At 37.8% G+C, this 16,011-nt stretch overlaps 1 protein-coding gene across 3 annotated transcripts in view; it reads right to left on the reverse strand.

Moving 5' to 3' along the window:
- Window positions 1-961: 961 nt before the first annotated feature.
- The window catches only part of AIMP1 (aminoacyl tRNA synthetase complex interacting multifunctional protein 1), a 28,363-nt gene continuing 13,313 nt past the window's right edge, over window positions 962-16,011 (reverse strand). For 2 of the 3 annotated variants that reach the window (XM_036344012.1, XM_036344023.1), the window contains 2 exons: window positions 12,276-12,444; window positions 962-1,220 (listed from right to left, as the gene is read on the reverse strand). In XM_036344012.1, coding sequence (XP_036199905.1) covers window positions 1,054-1,220; window positions 12,276-12,444 — 336 coding nt within the window. In that variant the 3' untranslated portion in view covers window positions 962-1,053. The remainder of the gene's footprint in view (window positions 1,221-12,275; window positions 12,445-16,011) is intronic. The other variant, XM_036344033.1, reaches the window with a different exon arrangement.

A 16,011-nucleotide genomic window follows, 5' to 3' on the forward strand; every position in this document is an offset into this window, starting at 1 on the left:
TGCCCACCTCCATAGATGCATTTCTTTTTTTGGCAGCCCAAATCACCAGTCATTATCTCAAGGCTGATGAACATGAAGCTAATGATTCTTAAGTTAATTTTCATTGTTCCTAGAATATCTAGAAGGCGAGTGAAAATAGGCAATTGATATGTTAATGTATATTAAGTTTTTGGCTGACATTTCTTTTAATATATGGACAGTGATGGTTCATGAAAAAGCAAACTTTATCAATCTTAAATGCTCTTCTAAAGATAAAGAGCTATAAATAATGTTTTATTAGATGCCCAAGGAATCTTTAGGTCAGCTAGAGTAAAAAAATAGACTGCTGCTTTTATGGTCAATTATTGGAAACTATACTGGCAACACTTCGCAATGTGTTTATGCTTCATAGTCAAAATTTATTACCACTTTGCTCAATGAAAAGAAAAGTTCAACACACAGTTGGAAATTTCAGTCTTTTTAAAAAAATTGCCTTAAATATACAAGTTTGGCAAGAAATAGCAATAATGTTCAAATGCCATGTCTCCTAGCTTTTATGATGTTTGGCTCTCAAGAATCAACATTTGTTCATTTTCAATATTATTGTAATATGATTAGTCAATAAACCTTGCACAACTTTTAACTTGTCATTTTTTAAGAGGAGAGGACATTTATAGCACAGATACACAGTATACTAAAAATCCAAGGACTTGAAATTTCACGTATCATGTGCCTATAAGAAACTAAATGCTAATCTAGTTCAAGTTATCTAAAAATGCATAAAGAAAAAAATCTGCTCACATCAATATTCCTGCTAAAAAATAAATCACCAAAAAACATAGGGCATTTCCTCCCTACATTATAAAGGGTCAAAAAATCATAGGTAAAAATACAGTGCTTCTCCAATCAACTGAAAACAATATATACTAGGTAACAGACTAGTCCAGTCTAGAAGACAAATAACACAAAAATGAGGCAGTTATATTTTAGGCATAAGTGACAAATATATTTCTTTTTATTGGCATCAAAGTTTTTTCCAATGCATTTCAGTAATTGAAGTATTTTGATGTAATTTTATTTTATTCCACTGTTGGTCATAGTTTGAGCCCTACACACTCCCTTCCCTTTCACCTCAAAGGGAGCTCCTTTGTATGTGGCCACACACTTATCATTGGTGTAAAGATCAGGCTGGATCTGCTCCCAAATCTTCTTCTTAGGATTCAGCTCCTTGTCAGGCTCTCCTGTTGGGGAAAAATAAAATTATATAACTGATATATTAATAAATTGTCCATGGACATTTCTAGTGTAATGTTTTGGCACTACTTTCTGATCTTTAGACCTGATCAGAATTTTAGCATTTACTGTTAACATTTATTTTTATGATGTAAGCAATTTATATTCTTGACTGGTAAAATATATTTTGTCATTTCCTTACAAATATTGAAGATCTTATTTTTCACTCTTAAATTTTGCAAGTAACATATCTTAATATATTTATTCCACAAATTTAAAAATATAAGATACTCTTAAAAACTGTGAAGCAATGAGAGCATAATTTCATGTTATATTTTTACATGTGGCAGAAGCAGTATATGCTTTACTATATGTTTCATTATACAAAATAAATGTCTAGATTATTGCTATAGTGATTAAAGATTTCTTATAAATACTAGGAGCATGGCTTACATGTTGGGATTATCTAGCTAAATATAACTACCTTGGGTTTCACTTGCTGCCCATTCCATTTGGTGAGATGGAAAGAGGCAGAAAGGGGTAATAAAGAGACAAGGACTAGCATTTTCTAAAAACCAGGAATATATGCTGTTGCATGCAATTCACACAATAACACTTACTCTAATTTCAAATACAGAGAAACCGGGGCTCAGAGAGAATAAATCATACAATGAACAAGTGAAGTCAGGATCTGACACCAAAACTTTTGTTCTGCTAATAGAGCACTTGCTTCCTAATATAATAAACTATGCTTTAGGAAAGAAACAGCATTCTGACATAGGAATGCCCCATCCCCTCTTTATAATAACTCACACTATAAAGTTTATGATCAATAAAAGTCAAACTGTAGAATATATCTGCCTAGGCTTAAAGAAAACCAATATACCAAGCAACTCTCCATTTAATCAATGATAAGGAAAGAGAGAACAAAGTTTAATATAACAGCATTTTAATGCCTAGGATATTCAATAACATTTGGAATGAAGGCTCGGTTCAAGAAACAATTTTTGAAAAGTAACGTATCTCTTAAGCATTAGCTTCAAATGAAAAAGGATTTTCCTGAAGGTAATAAAAAAATATTACTGAAGTACAATTTAGTAATCATAGAAATATAACTTTCTAGATCTTTTTTTTAACTACCTCCCAAGTTGAAATCTCTGGGAATTACTTTAAAGAGAATCTTTTTAAACAGTACTGGAACTAATTTTATTTTATAACTTTATTACATCTTATTATCTAGTGTTTATTCTCTATTCATACTTATATAGGAATAACAAAACTGAGCATATTGGTTGGCCATGGTAGCTTTGTTCTTTTATTAGCTCTTCATAAACTGCCACGAAACTGGCAAGAACATACAAAAATGTCCTCTGATATGCAGGTTTTCAAAGATGACAGCTTTAATTGAATGATGTATTCACATTAAAAGAACATGCAATGCAACTAAAACTGAAAGACAGACTATAAAAATGAGGATTTCTCTTTGTTCTTTAAGACCACTAGACTGGACATTAATTATTATTAATAAACAGAATAGGAAAAAATAAGACTATATAAAGTATAAGATTTTTATTTTTTTGTTTCTAAGCCATTCCTAGTCTAAGAGTAAAATCTTATTTTGCTTGTGCACAAATCATGTAGAGAAGTGAGCATTCCAGAATTCTGAAAAGCTGGAGGCAGAAATACTGTTCAGGGAGGCCTGGGTACTAACCCCGAATCCCCCTCGTCCCCACACAAGAGGTGCTCACTAACTGATGAAGAATTAATTTAAGAAGCAGAGTGTCCCAGATTTGTGTAAACGCTTCTTATGAAGAGCACAGATTGTGTAGTAACTTCTTGCTGAATGCAGATGTAAGCCCCAAGTACAAAAAGCTGTGGTACTGCAGAAAATTAAGCTACTTGAAATGTATAGAAAATAATATTCATAATAATACTTAGCACATATCATGCTTACTATGTATGTGGCAGTCACTGCACTGTTTTACATTTACAGGCAGTCCTCTAGTTACCTCAGACTTGACGTACGCTGTTTTGTGGTTATGTCGCCATCTCCCATATACAGTATTTATAAAAAAAAAAATGTTCCGTTATTTCGACATATGTACATATGTGCTTTATGTTTTTTATTATTTATTTACCACAAGTAAAGGTCAGGAATTATTATCTTTCTTTTAATTTTTTTTTTTTTTTTTACTGTTTCATTTCATTACTACTGTGTACTATGTGCTCCATGTGAGTGATGTAGGTGCTTATGTAGGTGGGTTCCGACTTACAGCGCGATCGAAAATCGCCATAGGAACGGATCTCCAATGTAACCCGAAGACCTACTGTATTTACTTATTTAACTATCTCAATAAAGCATATAAAATGATTAATTATAATCAATTTATAGGTGAGAAAATTAAGGTCCAAAAGTTACAACTAAGAACTTAAAAAAAAAAAAGGCAGGTAGCTAAGTGTTTCAAAAGTTAAACCTCACAAAACACATATGATATAGATACCATTAAAAATAGATAGAGCGTCGGCCTGTGGACTTGAAGGGCCCCAGGTTCGATTCTGATCAAGGGCATGTACCTTGGTTTCGGGCACATCCCCAGTAGGGGGTGTGCAGGAGGCAGCTGATCGATGTTTCTCTCTCATCGATGTTTCTAACTCTCTATCCCTTCCTTTTTGTAAAGAAGAAAAAAAAAAAAATCAATAAATTAAAAAAACAAAAACCACTTATTAAAAACAAACAAAACAAAACAAAAAACCATCTTCTTATAAATGAAAAAGCTGGGACTCAGAAAGGTTCCCAGGTCACTGACCACTTGTGGAGCCAAGATCTGAAAGGTTTAAACTTCTTATATAAGACTAATAATTTTCAAGTAATAAAGATTTGAACTAAAAATAAACTAGAAACTAATAAGAGGAACCTCCAAAGCTTAACTGTTGTCTTTTAACAAACAAGACTCAATACCTGAATACTCTGAATGTAGTTTCTGGATTTTAATAAATCAATAAATGAAACAAAAATTTGAGATTATTATTAAAACCTGTCACATTATGATCACTGAATATAAATCAGAGTGGAAAATCTTGGATGCAGTGTTAACCTTCTGGCTTATTGAGTATGCTTCTGAACAAAATACTATTTGGTAGGGTATAAAGCTAGCTGGAAAGTTTAATGATGAAAAACATTTCTAATATTTTAAACAATTTTTTTAATGAACTGTATTTTCCAAAGAAGTCTTCCATCATTCCTGTGTGTTATATCCTTCTTCTAAATCTTATTTTTCTAATTTTCTTCCCCTTTTTTCCCCCCTCCCCTCTTTGGCATGGCTATGCGAAGAAGGTAAGTGATGATATCAATAAAAATTCTTCAAGCTAAAAACTACAGAGCCTCTGAAATTGCTAAACACGTGCCAATAATCACCATTTGGAAATGGTTACATATATTGTAAGAGAAATAATCATTCAGAGATTATTTTAGGCCAACTAATTTTAAACAAAACGCATAGGGAATAGGAACTATTTCAAGATGAGTTTGTACAGATGTAAAAAGCTATAACCACCTTCTCAGCATTAAAACCTACAAAAAGCAATAAATACAAATTCCAGAGTCCCAGGCATTCACAAATCTAGAATAAGAACCAGAGATTTCATTTTAATTGGGCCATTCTTTTGTATAAAATGCGCATAAATCACCAGCTTCTCTTTGATATTTACCACAGCCATTAAAAGCCTAGTACTAACTTAATTTATGTTTGATAAACTGAGTTTTTGAACTATAATAATTGTAACTGTTGCACAAAAACTAAAGTATAACTTGGCAAGTAGGGGTCAATTAATTTGACAAAGCTAATCAGCAGGGGAAAGTGGTTTGGTGGTTTGATAGGAATGATCTTGCAATAATGAAGGCAAATATTTAGGCCTGTTCTTAAATACTGCTTTGTTGTTGTTGTTTTTAATATGTTTCACTACATTTCGTTTTATTTATTCATTAACCAATTTGTTGAGGTCCTACTACTCTATGCCAGGCATTTTTCTAGATGATAGGAATATAGCAGCAAATAAGAACAAAAAAGAACAATCTTGATTTCATTATGCTTATATATCTCTGTGAACAGACATTAAATAATGTACAGTATATTAGATGATAAGTATTTTGGAGAAAAATAAAACAAAGATGACATTTGAAAGATCTGAATAGGATGAGGGACCAAGCAATGGCGATATCTCAGGAAAGAGTCAGTGGCTCAATTAAAGTGACTAAGGAAGAAATTGGAGAGTCCGTGCAGTTAATAAGATAATGAAAGGCAACCATAAGGACTCGGACTTGCACTCTGGGTCAAATGGAAAGCTTTTGAGCAAAGGAGCAATATAATCTGACCTAAATCACTCCGCCTACTATAACTGAAAATAGACAAAGTGCATGGGCAAAAGCAGGGAAATCAGTCAGAGGCTTTTGCAATGATTTAGAGAAAGGATGTTGGTGCCAAGACCAAAGTGGTGGTGGTGGAGATATAAGAATGATTCCGGGTATGTTCAGAAGGTAGACCCACTATTATTTTCTGAAGGAGAAGCTGCATGAGAAAATAAATAGCAGTTGAGAGAATGGAGTTCTGGTCAGATGATATGGAAAATGGGAATTCTGGGGAGAAGACTGGGATATGTATTCTCTCTTCAGACATGTCAATGAAGTCCAGAAGGCAGTTAGAAAAGTGACTGGATAAAATAGCCAAGGAAATAATTGTGTGTGTGTGTGGAGAGAGAAAGAGAGAGAGAGAGAGAGAAAGAGAGAGAGAGAGAGAGAGAACACAGCAAGGTCTGAAGCACTTCAATGTTGTGAAGTTATGCAGCTAAGGAGGAACCAGCAAAGGAGAGAAGGGCAGCCAGTGAAGCAGGAGACCACCAAAAGAGCAATGCCAGATGGCAAGTAAATGAAGAAAAGGACTGAGAACTAGCCGTGGATATTTAGCTAGAGAGTAATTAGTGATCTTGACCAGAGCAGTTCTGGTGGGACAAGAAAGAGATAAAACTGACTGAAATAGGTTTTAGAGAGAAGAATAAAATACAGATAAGATTCTTGTCTTTTTAAAGAATAAATGGATCCAAAAGTGAAACACTCCTGCATACCATACAGGCTTTACAATTAACCATAACTTCCTATATAATAAAAGGCTAATATACAAATAGACCAAATGGCAGAACCGAACAACCGGTCGCTATGACGTGCACTGACCACCAGGGGGCACGTGTGGAACATGGCAGGTGTCAGCAGCAGGCAACAGAATGCAGAACATGGCAGGCGTCGGCCCTAGCAGGATGGTGGAGCAGTTGAGCGGGGGTGCCAGGCCAAGGCGGGGCACCAGTTGCTGTCATCGGGGTGAGCCTCTGGTGGTTACAGAAAATTCTTTGCTCCCGCGTGCCGCAATCCCACCCGGCACTCACACCTGCTTCTGGCACCGGCCCTGCTTACACCCACTGCCGGAGCTGGAGCCACTGCTCCCACTCACTGCCAGGCACTGGCCCCGATCACTCAGCACTGTCAGCAGGTGCAAGTGGCAGCTGCCAGCCCTGATTGCCTCTGAGGGCTTCATCACCTCCCTCTGCTCCTGTGGGGTGATCAGGGCAGCAGTCGCTGCTTGCACCCATTAACAGCACCAGCCCCAATCGCTCTGCACCGTCAGTGGGTGCGAGCAGGGCCGGCGCCTTCAGCACATGGGAGCGGTGACAGGAGCGGGACTGCCAGCATATAAAGGACTGGGGGGCCGCGAAAGGAGGGGCTGGGTGGGGGTGCAGAAGATGGGGTGAGCCCTGCCCCTGTGCCCACCGCAGCCTCACGGCCCACAGTTCCTTTCAAGGTGCATGAATTCATGCACTGGGCCCCTAGTATATTTATAATTAAGATTCAATATCAAGAAAAATAATCATGGTCCAGTGCATTTTCAAAAACAAAAACAAAAAGGCTGTCATTGCCTTTGTCTTCTAGCTATAATATTATTTTCAAGTTAATTTTTGCTTGGTGCTTTAGGGACCAGTTACCACTTTTAAATATTAAAATTTATAGCTTCACACATTTATGACTGAAAAAAGTATTGAGTGGGGTAGTTTTTTAGCCATTGTTAAAAAAAAATATTGCTTGGCATCTTCTAAACTCAATGGACATTTTCGGTTCTAGTTAGAGAAAAAAGTTGTTAAGTATAAAAGCCTTTCCAAGGCTGAATAGCAATTCAAAGGTTTGAACCCCAATTGCAATTTCTATACCACACTTAAGTATCATAAAATATAAATCTCTAGACACTGAGCACATCAAGTGAACATGTACCAGCAGACACCTTAAGTTTTAAAATGTAAAACAGATGCTGAAAAAAAAATCACTGATAGATCATGGCTCTTTCTGGAAAAGAAAAAAATAAGACTAATGGTGTGTTGTGTAGTATTAGCTGTTATTTCCTTTCAGATTAACTGCTACAGAAGCAGTAACTGATGTGGAACCATAAGCAAGATGAACAATAACAGACCTTATGCCCCCAAATTTATCAATTATTCAATGCTGTTTGGCTTGGTTAAGCCTATTGTAAGTGATAAGAATTCAAGCAACCTCATGGGCCATTTTAAAATTAGGTTTTCCCACCCTGCTGGTGTATCTCAGTGGTTGAACATCAACCTATAAACTAGGAAGTCACAGTTCAATTCCCGGTCAGGGCTCAATCCCCATTAGGGGGCGCGCAGGAGGCAGCTGATCAATGATTTTCTCTCATCATTGATGTTTCTATCTCTCTCCCTTCCTCTCTGAAATCAACAAAAATATATTTAAAAAAAAATAAAGTTAGATTTTTCCCTTCTTTCACTTTACAAATATTTTTTGTAAATATTTTCCTAACAATTCATGTGCTAAGTCACAAGGGGAAACTATGAATTAAAAAAAAAAAAATCAGGCTTTGGAACAATATAAATATAGATACACCAAAAAAACAAACAACTCAGAGTGAAGAATGTAGTAAAGGCAAGAAATCCATATGGGCTATTATCATCTCTAATCCTGTCACTGAGTAAAACTTACTCTCAATTTATTCATCAGAAACATCCAAATAACAATGGACTGCTGAAATGCTTACCTGTTAATTCTATGAGTAAGGGAATGAAATATGTCATTGAAATAAAAGAGCTATATACCTTCATTAACGAAATAGTCCAGATTAATTCACAGCAAGCAACAATCAACAAACAAAAATGCTATAGTGTTAGAGACTCAGGCACATCTGTTTAATCCTTTTACTAATGCTTCATAACTTTAAGCAAGTAACTAAATTGTGCCAGGCCCCAGTTTCCAAATCTGTAAAATTGTGAGTTAACGTAGATAATTTATTCCATTTCTAAATACAAGACTCTACAATTTACATTAAAAAAAGAAAACTCAAAAATTGTACTACATCTTAAGTATTTAAATAAAAGGGAAGGCAAATGTTAATCTGGCAAGGTAAACAAATATTTGTGTGTTGTTTTTTTTTCTCCAATACGTGTTGAATCTTAAAGGAAAAGATCACCTTTATTATTCTATTCCAATTTAGTGAATGAAACTTCTAAATAGAATTTTAGGTGTCAGGCAGGTATAGACTTACTCCAAAATATGAGATTTGGGGAAATGTTTTGATATTGTTTATGGGAGAAGAGTGGTGATCATATGTTGCTAGAATCTAAAGCCACCAAGCTGCTTTTGAGAAATGATTCAGATAGTTATTTTCCCAAAACCCTATTTACCATAAAAAAGCACAGACCATTATGGTTTTGAATCTACCAACATTCAAGATATACAGAGGCATTCAAAGTCATGGTACTTGTTAAACAATCCCTGTATTTTTTAGATTAGTTTACTTTGATTAGGAAGGGGTAGTTTAGTTTCAAGGAAATTAACCTATAATTTCATCCACTTTTTCTATCATATTCTAATGTTAAAATTCTTCATATCCTAATATTTCATCAAACACAACTGACATAGGATAAAAAAACAGGCCTACATAATCATATCAGTCTGGCTATTAAATTAAAACTCAGCTCTTCCTACAAATATATCTCCAAATCAATTGACTTATAAACCTAATTCTATGTCTTTTTTAAAGTTGGAATATGTTTATTATACAGTATCTAAGTTAAACTAGAAGTCTAAATTACAATAGTAATATATGACAGTGTTCATATTTTTAATTAAAAAGCACTTATAAATCAACAGCAAAAAAGATGCACATCTCGATATTAATATGGAAAATGACATGAGTAGCTAAAATTATTTAATAAATAGTTAAAAAGGTATTGAGATCACATTAGTAATCAGAGTGGTATATTAAATAAGATATTATCATTCACCTATAAAATTACTAAGTATGAAAAACACTGGTTTGGTATGGATGTGGTAAATTGTTGTATTTTTTTTTAATTGAGCTTATTGGGATGACATCTACACTAATAAAAGAGAAAAATGGAAATTGGCGTACGGCGCTACCCTTTTCATTGGCTAATCAGGGCTATATGCAAATTAACTGCCAACTAAGATTGGCAGTTAACTGCCAACAAGATAGTGGTTAATTTGCATATGTAGGCACAATGCAGGGAGGCGAAAGGGAAAGCAGGAAGAAGCCCCCTGCCACTGACAGTGATCGGAAACCCAGGGGGGAGCTAAGAGCTGGCGGGCTGGGCAAAGGCGGCCCTGGGGCCCTGGGGCCCTGGGGCCCTGGGGCCGCCTTTGCCCTGCCCCCCAGCCATGATCGGAGAATCAGGCGCCTTTGCCGCCCTGGCCAGTGATAGCAGGAAGTAGGGGTGGAGCCAGCAATGGGAGCTGGGCACAGTGGAAGCTGGCAGTCCCGGGAGCTAGGGGTCCCTTGCCTGGGCCTAAAGCGAAGCCCACGATCGTGGGGGCTGCTGCAGCTGCGGGTCCCGCTGCCTGGGCCGGACGCCTAGGCCAGAGGCGTTAGGCCTGGGCAGGGGCGGAGCCTGCAACCGCGGCGAGCTGGGGGTCCCCTGCCCAGGCCTGACACCTCTGCCAGAGGCTTCAGGCCTGGTCAAGGGGCCGATCCGGTGATTGGTGATCGGAGGGTGATGAGGGTCAACTCCCCTGGCTGAGGCATCAGGCCTGGGTGGGGGGCAGAGCCGGGGATTGGGGGGATATGATGGTCCCCTTGCCCAGGCCTGAAGCCTGGGTCAGAGGCGTCAGGCTTGGGCGGGGGGTGGAGCAAGCGATCAGAGGGAGATGGGGGTCCCCTGCCCAGGCATGATTCCTGGGCCAGAGGCCTCAGGCCTGGGTGGGGGCCAGAGCCAGTGATCGGGGGGAGATGGGGGTCCCCTGTCCAAGCCTGACACCTCTGGCGGAGGCGTCAGGCCTGGGCAAGGGGCCGATCAGGCGATCGGAGGGTGATGGGGGTCTACGCCTCTGGCCGAGGCATCAGGCCTGGGCAAGGGGCAGAGCCAGCAATCGGAGGGGTCTGGGGGTCCCCTGCCTAGGCCTGATGCCTGGGCCAGAGGCATCAGGCCTGGGCTGGGGGCAGAACCAGTGATGGGGGGAAATGAGGGTCCCCTGCCCAGGCCTGACGCCTCTGTCAGAGGCGTCAGGCCTGGGCAAGGGGCCGATCCTGCGATTGGAGGGTGATGGGGGTCAACGCCTGAGGGCTCCCAGTATGTGAGAGGGGGCAGGCTGGGCTGAGGGACACTCCCCCCCACACACACACCCAGTGCACGAATTTCGTGCACCGGGCCCCTAGTTGTTAATAAAATTACACAGGGTTCAGGTGTACAATTCTATAACACATCATCTGTATACTGTATTGTGTGTTCACCACCCTAAGTCAAGTCTCCTTCCATCACCATTTATCTCTCCATATAACCTCTTCTACTTCCCTCTGGTAATTATCATACTGTTGTCTATACCTATGAGTTCTGGAGTGTTTCTTTTTTTCTTAATCCCTTCACCATTTTTTTCCCAGCCCTGCAACCCTCCCCCCCTCTGACAGTTGTCAGTCTGTTCTCTATGAATTTGTTTCTATTTTGTTTATTATTTTATTTTGTTCATTAGATTCCACATCTGAGTAAAATCATAACCTAATTTATTACCCTAATTTATTTCTCCTTCTCCCATTATTCTAGTCAAATGAATATCCTTCAAGTAAATTCAATCCTTTAATTTCTGTCTATCCTCTTTATAAGATCTTCCCTCTTTAATGAAAGAAAACTTTATTCTACATCTACCAAGCATTCTTTCTCTTCTGCTTCAAAGACCTGTTTGAAAAAACTTTCTCATGCATTATAAAACTTCATCTGTCTCAGGAGCACTTTACTAGAGAAAACAAGCAATATGAAATGAAACTTCCTTTCAGATTATTAAAATAAACATGTCCCAGCCGGTGTGGCTTTGTGGTTGAGAGCCAACCTATGAACCAGGATATCAAAGTTCAATTCCCGGTCAAGGCACATGCCTGGGCTGTGGGCTCAATCCCCAGTGGGGGACGTGCGGGAGGCAGCCGATCAATGCTTCTCTCTCATCATTGATGTTTCTATACCTCACTCCCCTTCTCTGAAATCAATAAAAATATATTTAAAAATAAGATAAAATATGAAGTTTTACTTAGAGATTTTCTCTATATCCTAAAGTAAAGTAAAAGCATATATAAATATATTAGATGGACTTTGAGGATTATATGCATTTCCCCCATGTCAACTTTTCATCTCTTCGTATTTATGTGCTACATTCTGAGATAATCTACATCTTAAATAATTTTGTAGCACATTAATTTGTTTTATGACCATATCACACTCTTCTGCTATGAGGGGTTATATTTAGTATTTTACCTAAAGCAAAAACTCTCTCTGGTGTTTTATGTAATGTGTTCATTAATGGGGTGGGAGATAGGTAGATGTTTGTGCTTAATATGTCATCTTGAGCCAATAGCAATAATCTCAATAATAATGGTCATTTAATGTAAAGCATAGTAAATCATACACAGGATTTAATTTTAAACTTAAACATTATAAGCATCACTTTGTGACATTAATTCCCAAATGATTTTCAATAATGGCTAATAAATACTTACCAGGAAAAGCATCAAAAGTAATTCTGTCTCCAGGAACAGATCCAATAGGAGGTGCTAAGATTTCAACTTTCTCTGGTGAACTAGCACACATCACCATTGCTTGAGATAATATTCCCCTCATCTTTGCAGGTTTTAGGTTACAAAGTAAAATCACCATCCGATTTTGCATCTGTATCAAAAACAAATAGATGACTGAGATGTATAGAATTTGGAGTGATTATACCTAGAATACATTAAGGTACACTCAAGATGCTAAGTATCAAATGTTCTATTTTTGTGGATGTATCTTTATCTTTGTGTATTCTAAATCTTTTATTGCTGTTATAAAGCCTTATACAAATATGAAAAATAAATTTTACAACCTGACAGTGCATTACAGTTGAAGGACCAGAGAAAAGGCTTTTCAGGTAGATATTTATTTATCTATAATATATTTTTATTGTTTTCAGAGAGGAAGGGGGAAGGAGACAGAGAGAGAAACATCAATGATGAGAGAGAATGATTGATTGGCTGCCTCCTGCACACCCCCTACTGGGGATCAAGCCCACAACTGGGACATGCGCCCCTGACCAGAATCAAACCCAGGACCCTTTAGTCCACAGGCCAACGCTCTGTCCATTGAGCCAATCCAGCCAGGGCTTTAGGTAAATATTTAAAGAAATGACTGAATAAAGAAAATGTAAAAATAAAAACAAAAAACAAATTTAGTTTAAGGGACCGCTGAGGCAATATCAAACGCACTAACATTCTCATTATAGGATATACCACAGTAACCAAAACTAAGGACAAAAAACATATGATCTGCCCAGCTGGTGTGGCTCAGTGGTTGAGTGTCAACCCATGTACCGAGAGGTCATAGGTTCCATCCTGGTCAGGGCATATGCCCAGGTTGCAGGCTCAATCCCCAGCAGGGAGCATACAGAAGACAAATGATGCATTGCTATTGCTAATGGGAAATGGCAATGTAACCATGAAACAACGTAAGTCGAGTCTGACGTAATCTGAGGACTGCCTGTATATAGAAAATCCTAAAGACTCCACAGAAAAAATTTAAAACTAATAACTTCACTAAAATTGAAGGATACAAATATTTGATATTGGAAAAACTGGATAGATATGTGAAAAAAAGTGAATCTGGGCAACTTTCTTATACTCTATAAAAAAATTCAAAATGGATTAAAGGCTAAAATATTAAGTCCTAAAACCATAAAACTCCTAGAAGGAAACATAGGCAGTAAACACTGTAATCTGAACCTTAACATTTTGTTGGATATGTCCCCCTGGGTTAGGGCAATAAAAGCAAAAATAAACAAATAGGACTACATCAAACTAAAAATCGTTTGCTATGAAAAAGAAACCATCAACAAAATGAAAATACAACTTAACAAAAGGGAGAAGATATTTGCAATGACATTATATCTGATAAAGTTATAAACACTATATTAAGAACTCATACAGCTCAACATAATAAAACACACCAATTCAACTAAAAAAAGGATAGATGACCTGAACAGAAATTTTTTCCCAAAATAAACGAACATACAGATGAACAACAGACATATGAAAAGATGCTTAACATCACTAATGATCAGGGAAATAAAAATCACATGACATACCACTTCACACCCGTCAGAATGGCTATTATCAAAAAATCAACAAATAATAAGTGTTGAGAATGTGGAGAAATGGGAATCCTTACGCACTGATGGTTGGAGTGTAAAATGGTATAGCTACTATGGAAAACAGTATGAAAGTTCCTCAAAAAATTAACAAGAGGCCACCATCCAATGAAGCCCATACCAAGACCTATCATAATTAAAATACCAAGGGCTAAAGACAAGGAGAGAATCTTAAAATCAGCAAGAGAAAAGCAGTTAGTTACCTATAAGGGAGTACCCATACAACTGTCAATTGACTTCTCTAGAGAAACTCTGCAGGCCAGGAGGGAGTGGCAAGAAATATTCCAAGTGATGAATAACAAGGGCCTACAACCAAGATAATTCTACCCAGCAAAGCTATCATTTAGAATTGAAAGTCAGATAAAAAGCTTCACGACAAGAAAAAGCTAAAGGAGTTCACCACCAAATCAGTACTACATGAAATATTGAAGAATAGTCTTAAAGAGGAAGAAAGGATAAAAGATATGAACAAAATGACAATAAATACGTATCTATCAATAATTGTATCTAAAAATCAAAATAAATGAACAAGAAATCTAATGAACAAAATAAACTGATGAATAAAATAGAACCAGAGGCATGGAAACATGAAACTGACTAAGGAATCTCAGAGGGAAGGAGGAAGTTGGGGTGAGAAGAGATTAAGCAAAGATCTTCTATACATATATATGCATCACAGACAATAGAGTGGTGAAGTCCTGGAGGGTGGGGGCAGGAACCAGGAGGAGGGGGGCAATGGATGGAAAAGAAGGGGGCATCCATAACACTCTCAACAATAAAGATGAAAAAAAAAAATAGATCAAAGTTTCAAATTCCAAAGGCTCCGTCTTTGGGAGGTCTTCATGAATAAGACTCATCTTCAACAAATAACTTGAAAATGCCACTTATAAAAAAATGTTTTATACAATTACATATAAGAAATACCATACAGTTAATCTTTCAAAAGTCAGATAACATCTGTGGACCTTTACCTTTGAAAAATACATCAACCTACAAAATATTATGCAATTTGGGGGGGGGGGGGGAGAATTAAATGTCCCTGCTTCATAAATGTTTAGTAGTACTGCCTTCATGGGTTAGATACAGATGTGTATAAAGAGATTTGCTTATGGCTGTGAATGGCAGCTTTTGGAATAGAAACAGTCTGCAACTTGTGAGAACAAAAAAGATAAAGCCCCAATGAGGAGTTTTTCCAATTTAACTGGCTTACGACCAGTTGGTTCTTTTCTCCAACATCCATTCCTAAGTAGTTATGAAGGAGATCTCATCCTATACAAGATGAATATAAAGAGAAAAAACATACATGTGGCAAATCCATAAATTTTTAATAGATAAGAAAATCTTCTTCACTTATCCCCTCATTAGAGCAGCTAAATGATCCTATTAATATGAGGCAGAACACGTTACCCCTTAACTCAAAAAACTTCTAATGGTTTTCATTTCAGAATAAAAGCCAAAGTCTTTACAATGATCTAAAAGACCCGATGTTATTTGGCAAACTTATCTCAGATTTCATCTTGCATAATATTCCCCCTTCCTTTGCTGTAGTGAACATCAGAGGCATACATTTGATTCAGCAATCTATAATGCTGTTCTACCAGATGGACATTTGACTTATTTTCTCAGACCTTTTACTTAAAGATCACTTCTTTATAAGGACTTCCTAAATTACTTTATATAAAATGACATCATCATCCTAGCATCAATTCTTCCTTGATTCTTCCCTATTTTATTTTTTTCTTGATATTTATTATTTAACACTAGAGGCCCAGTGCACGAAATTTGTGAAGGGGGGGGGTCCCCTCAGCCCGACCTGCACCCTCTCTAATCCAGGAGCCCTCAGGGAATGTTCTACTAACAGCATAGGCCTGCTCCCCGTTGTTCTCTGCTCTCTGCGGAACCTGCCTGCTCTATACCACGCCGATGGGCAAGCAGGCACTGCTGGGTGCTGCCTGTGGGCCATGCTTGCTGCTCCTGCGTCACTGGGTGCTGCCTGTGGGCCGTGCTTGCCTGCTGGGCTCGCGTTGCCAGGGCACTGCCGCCAGCGTCCCACCCCG

This window comes from Myotis myotis, unplaced genomic scaffold (assembly GCF_014108235.1).
Source record: "Myotis myotis isolate mMyoMyo1 unplaced genomic scaffold, mMyoMyo1.p scaffold_m19_p_1, whole genome shotgun sequence".
In the NCBI taxonomy this organism is placed as follows: Eukaryota; Metazoa; Chordata; class Mammalia; order Chiroptera; family Vespertilionidae; genus Myotis; species Myotis myotis.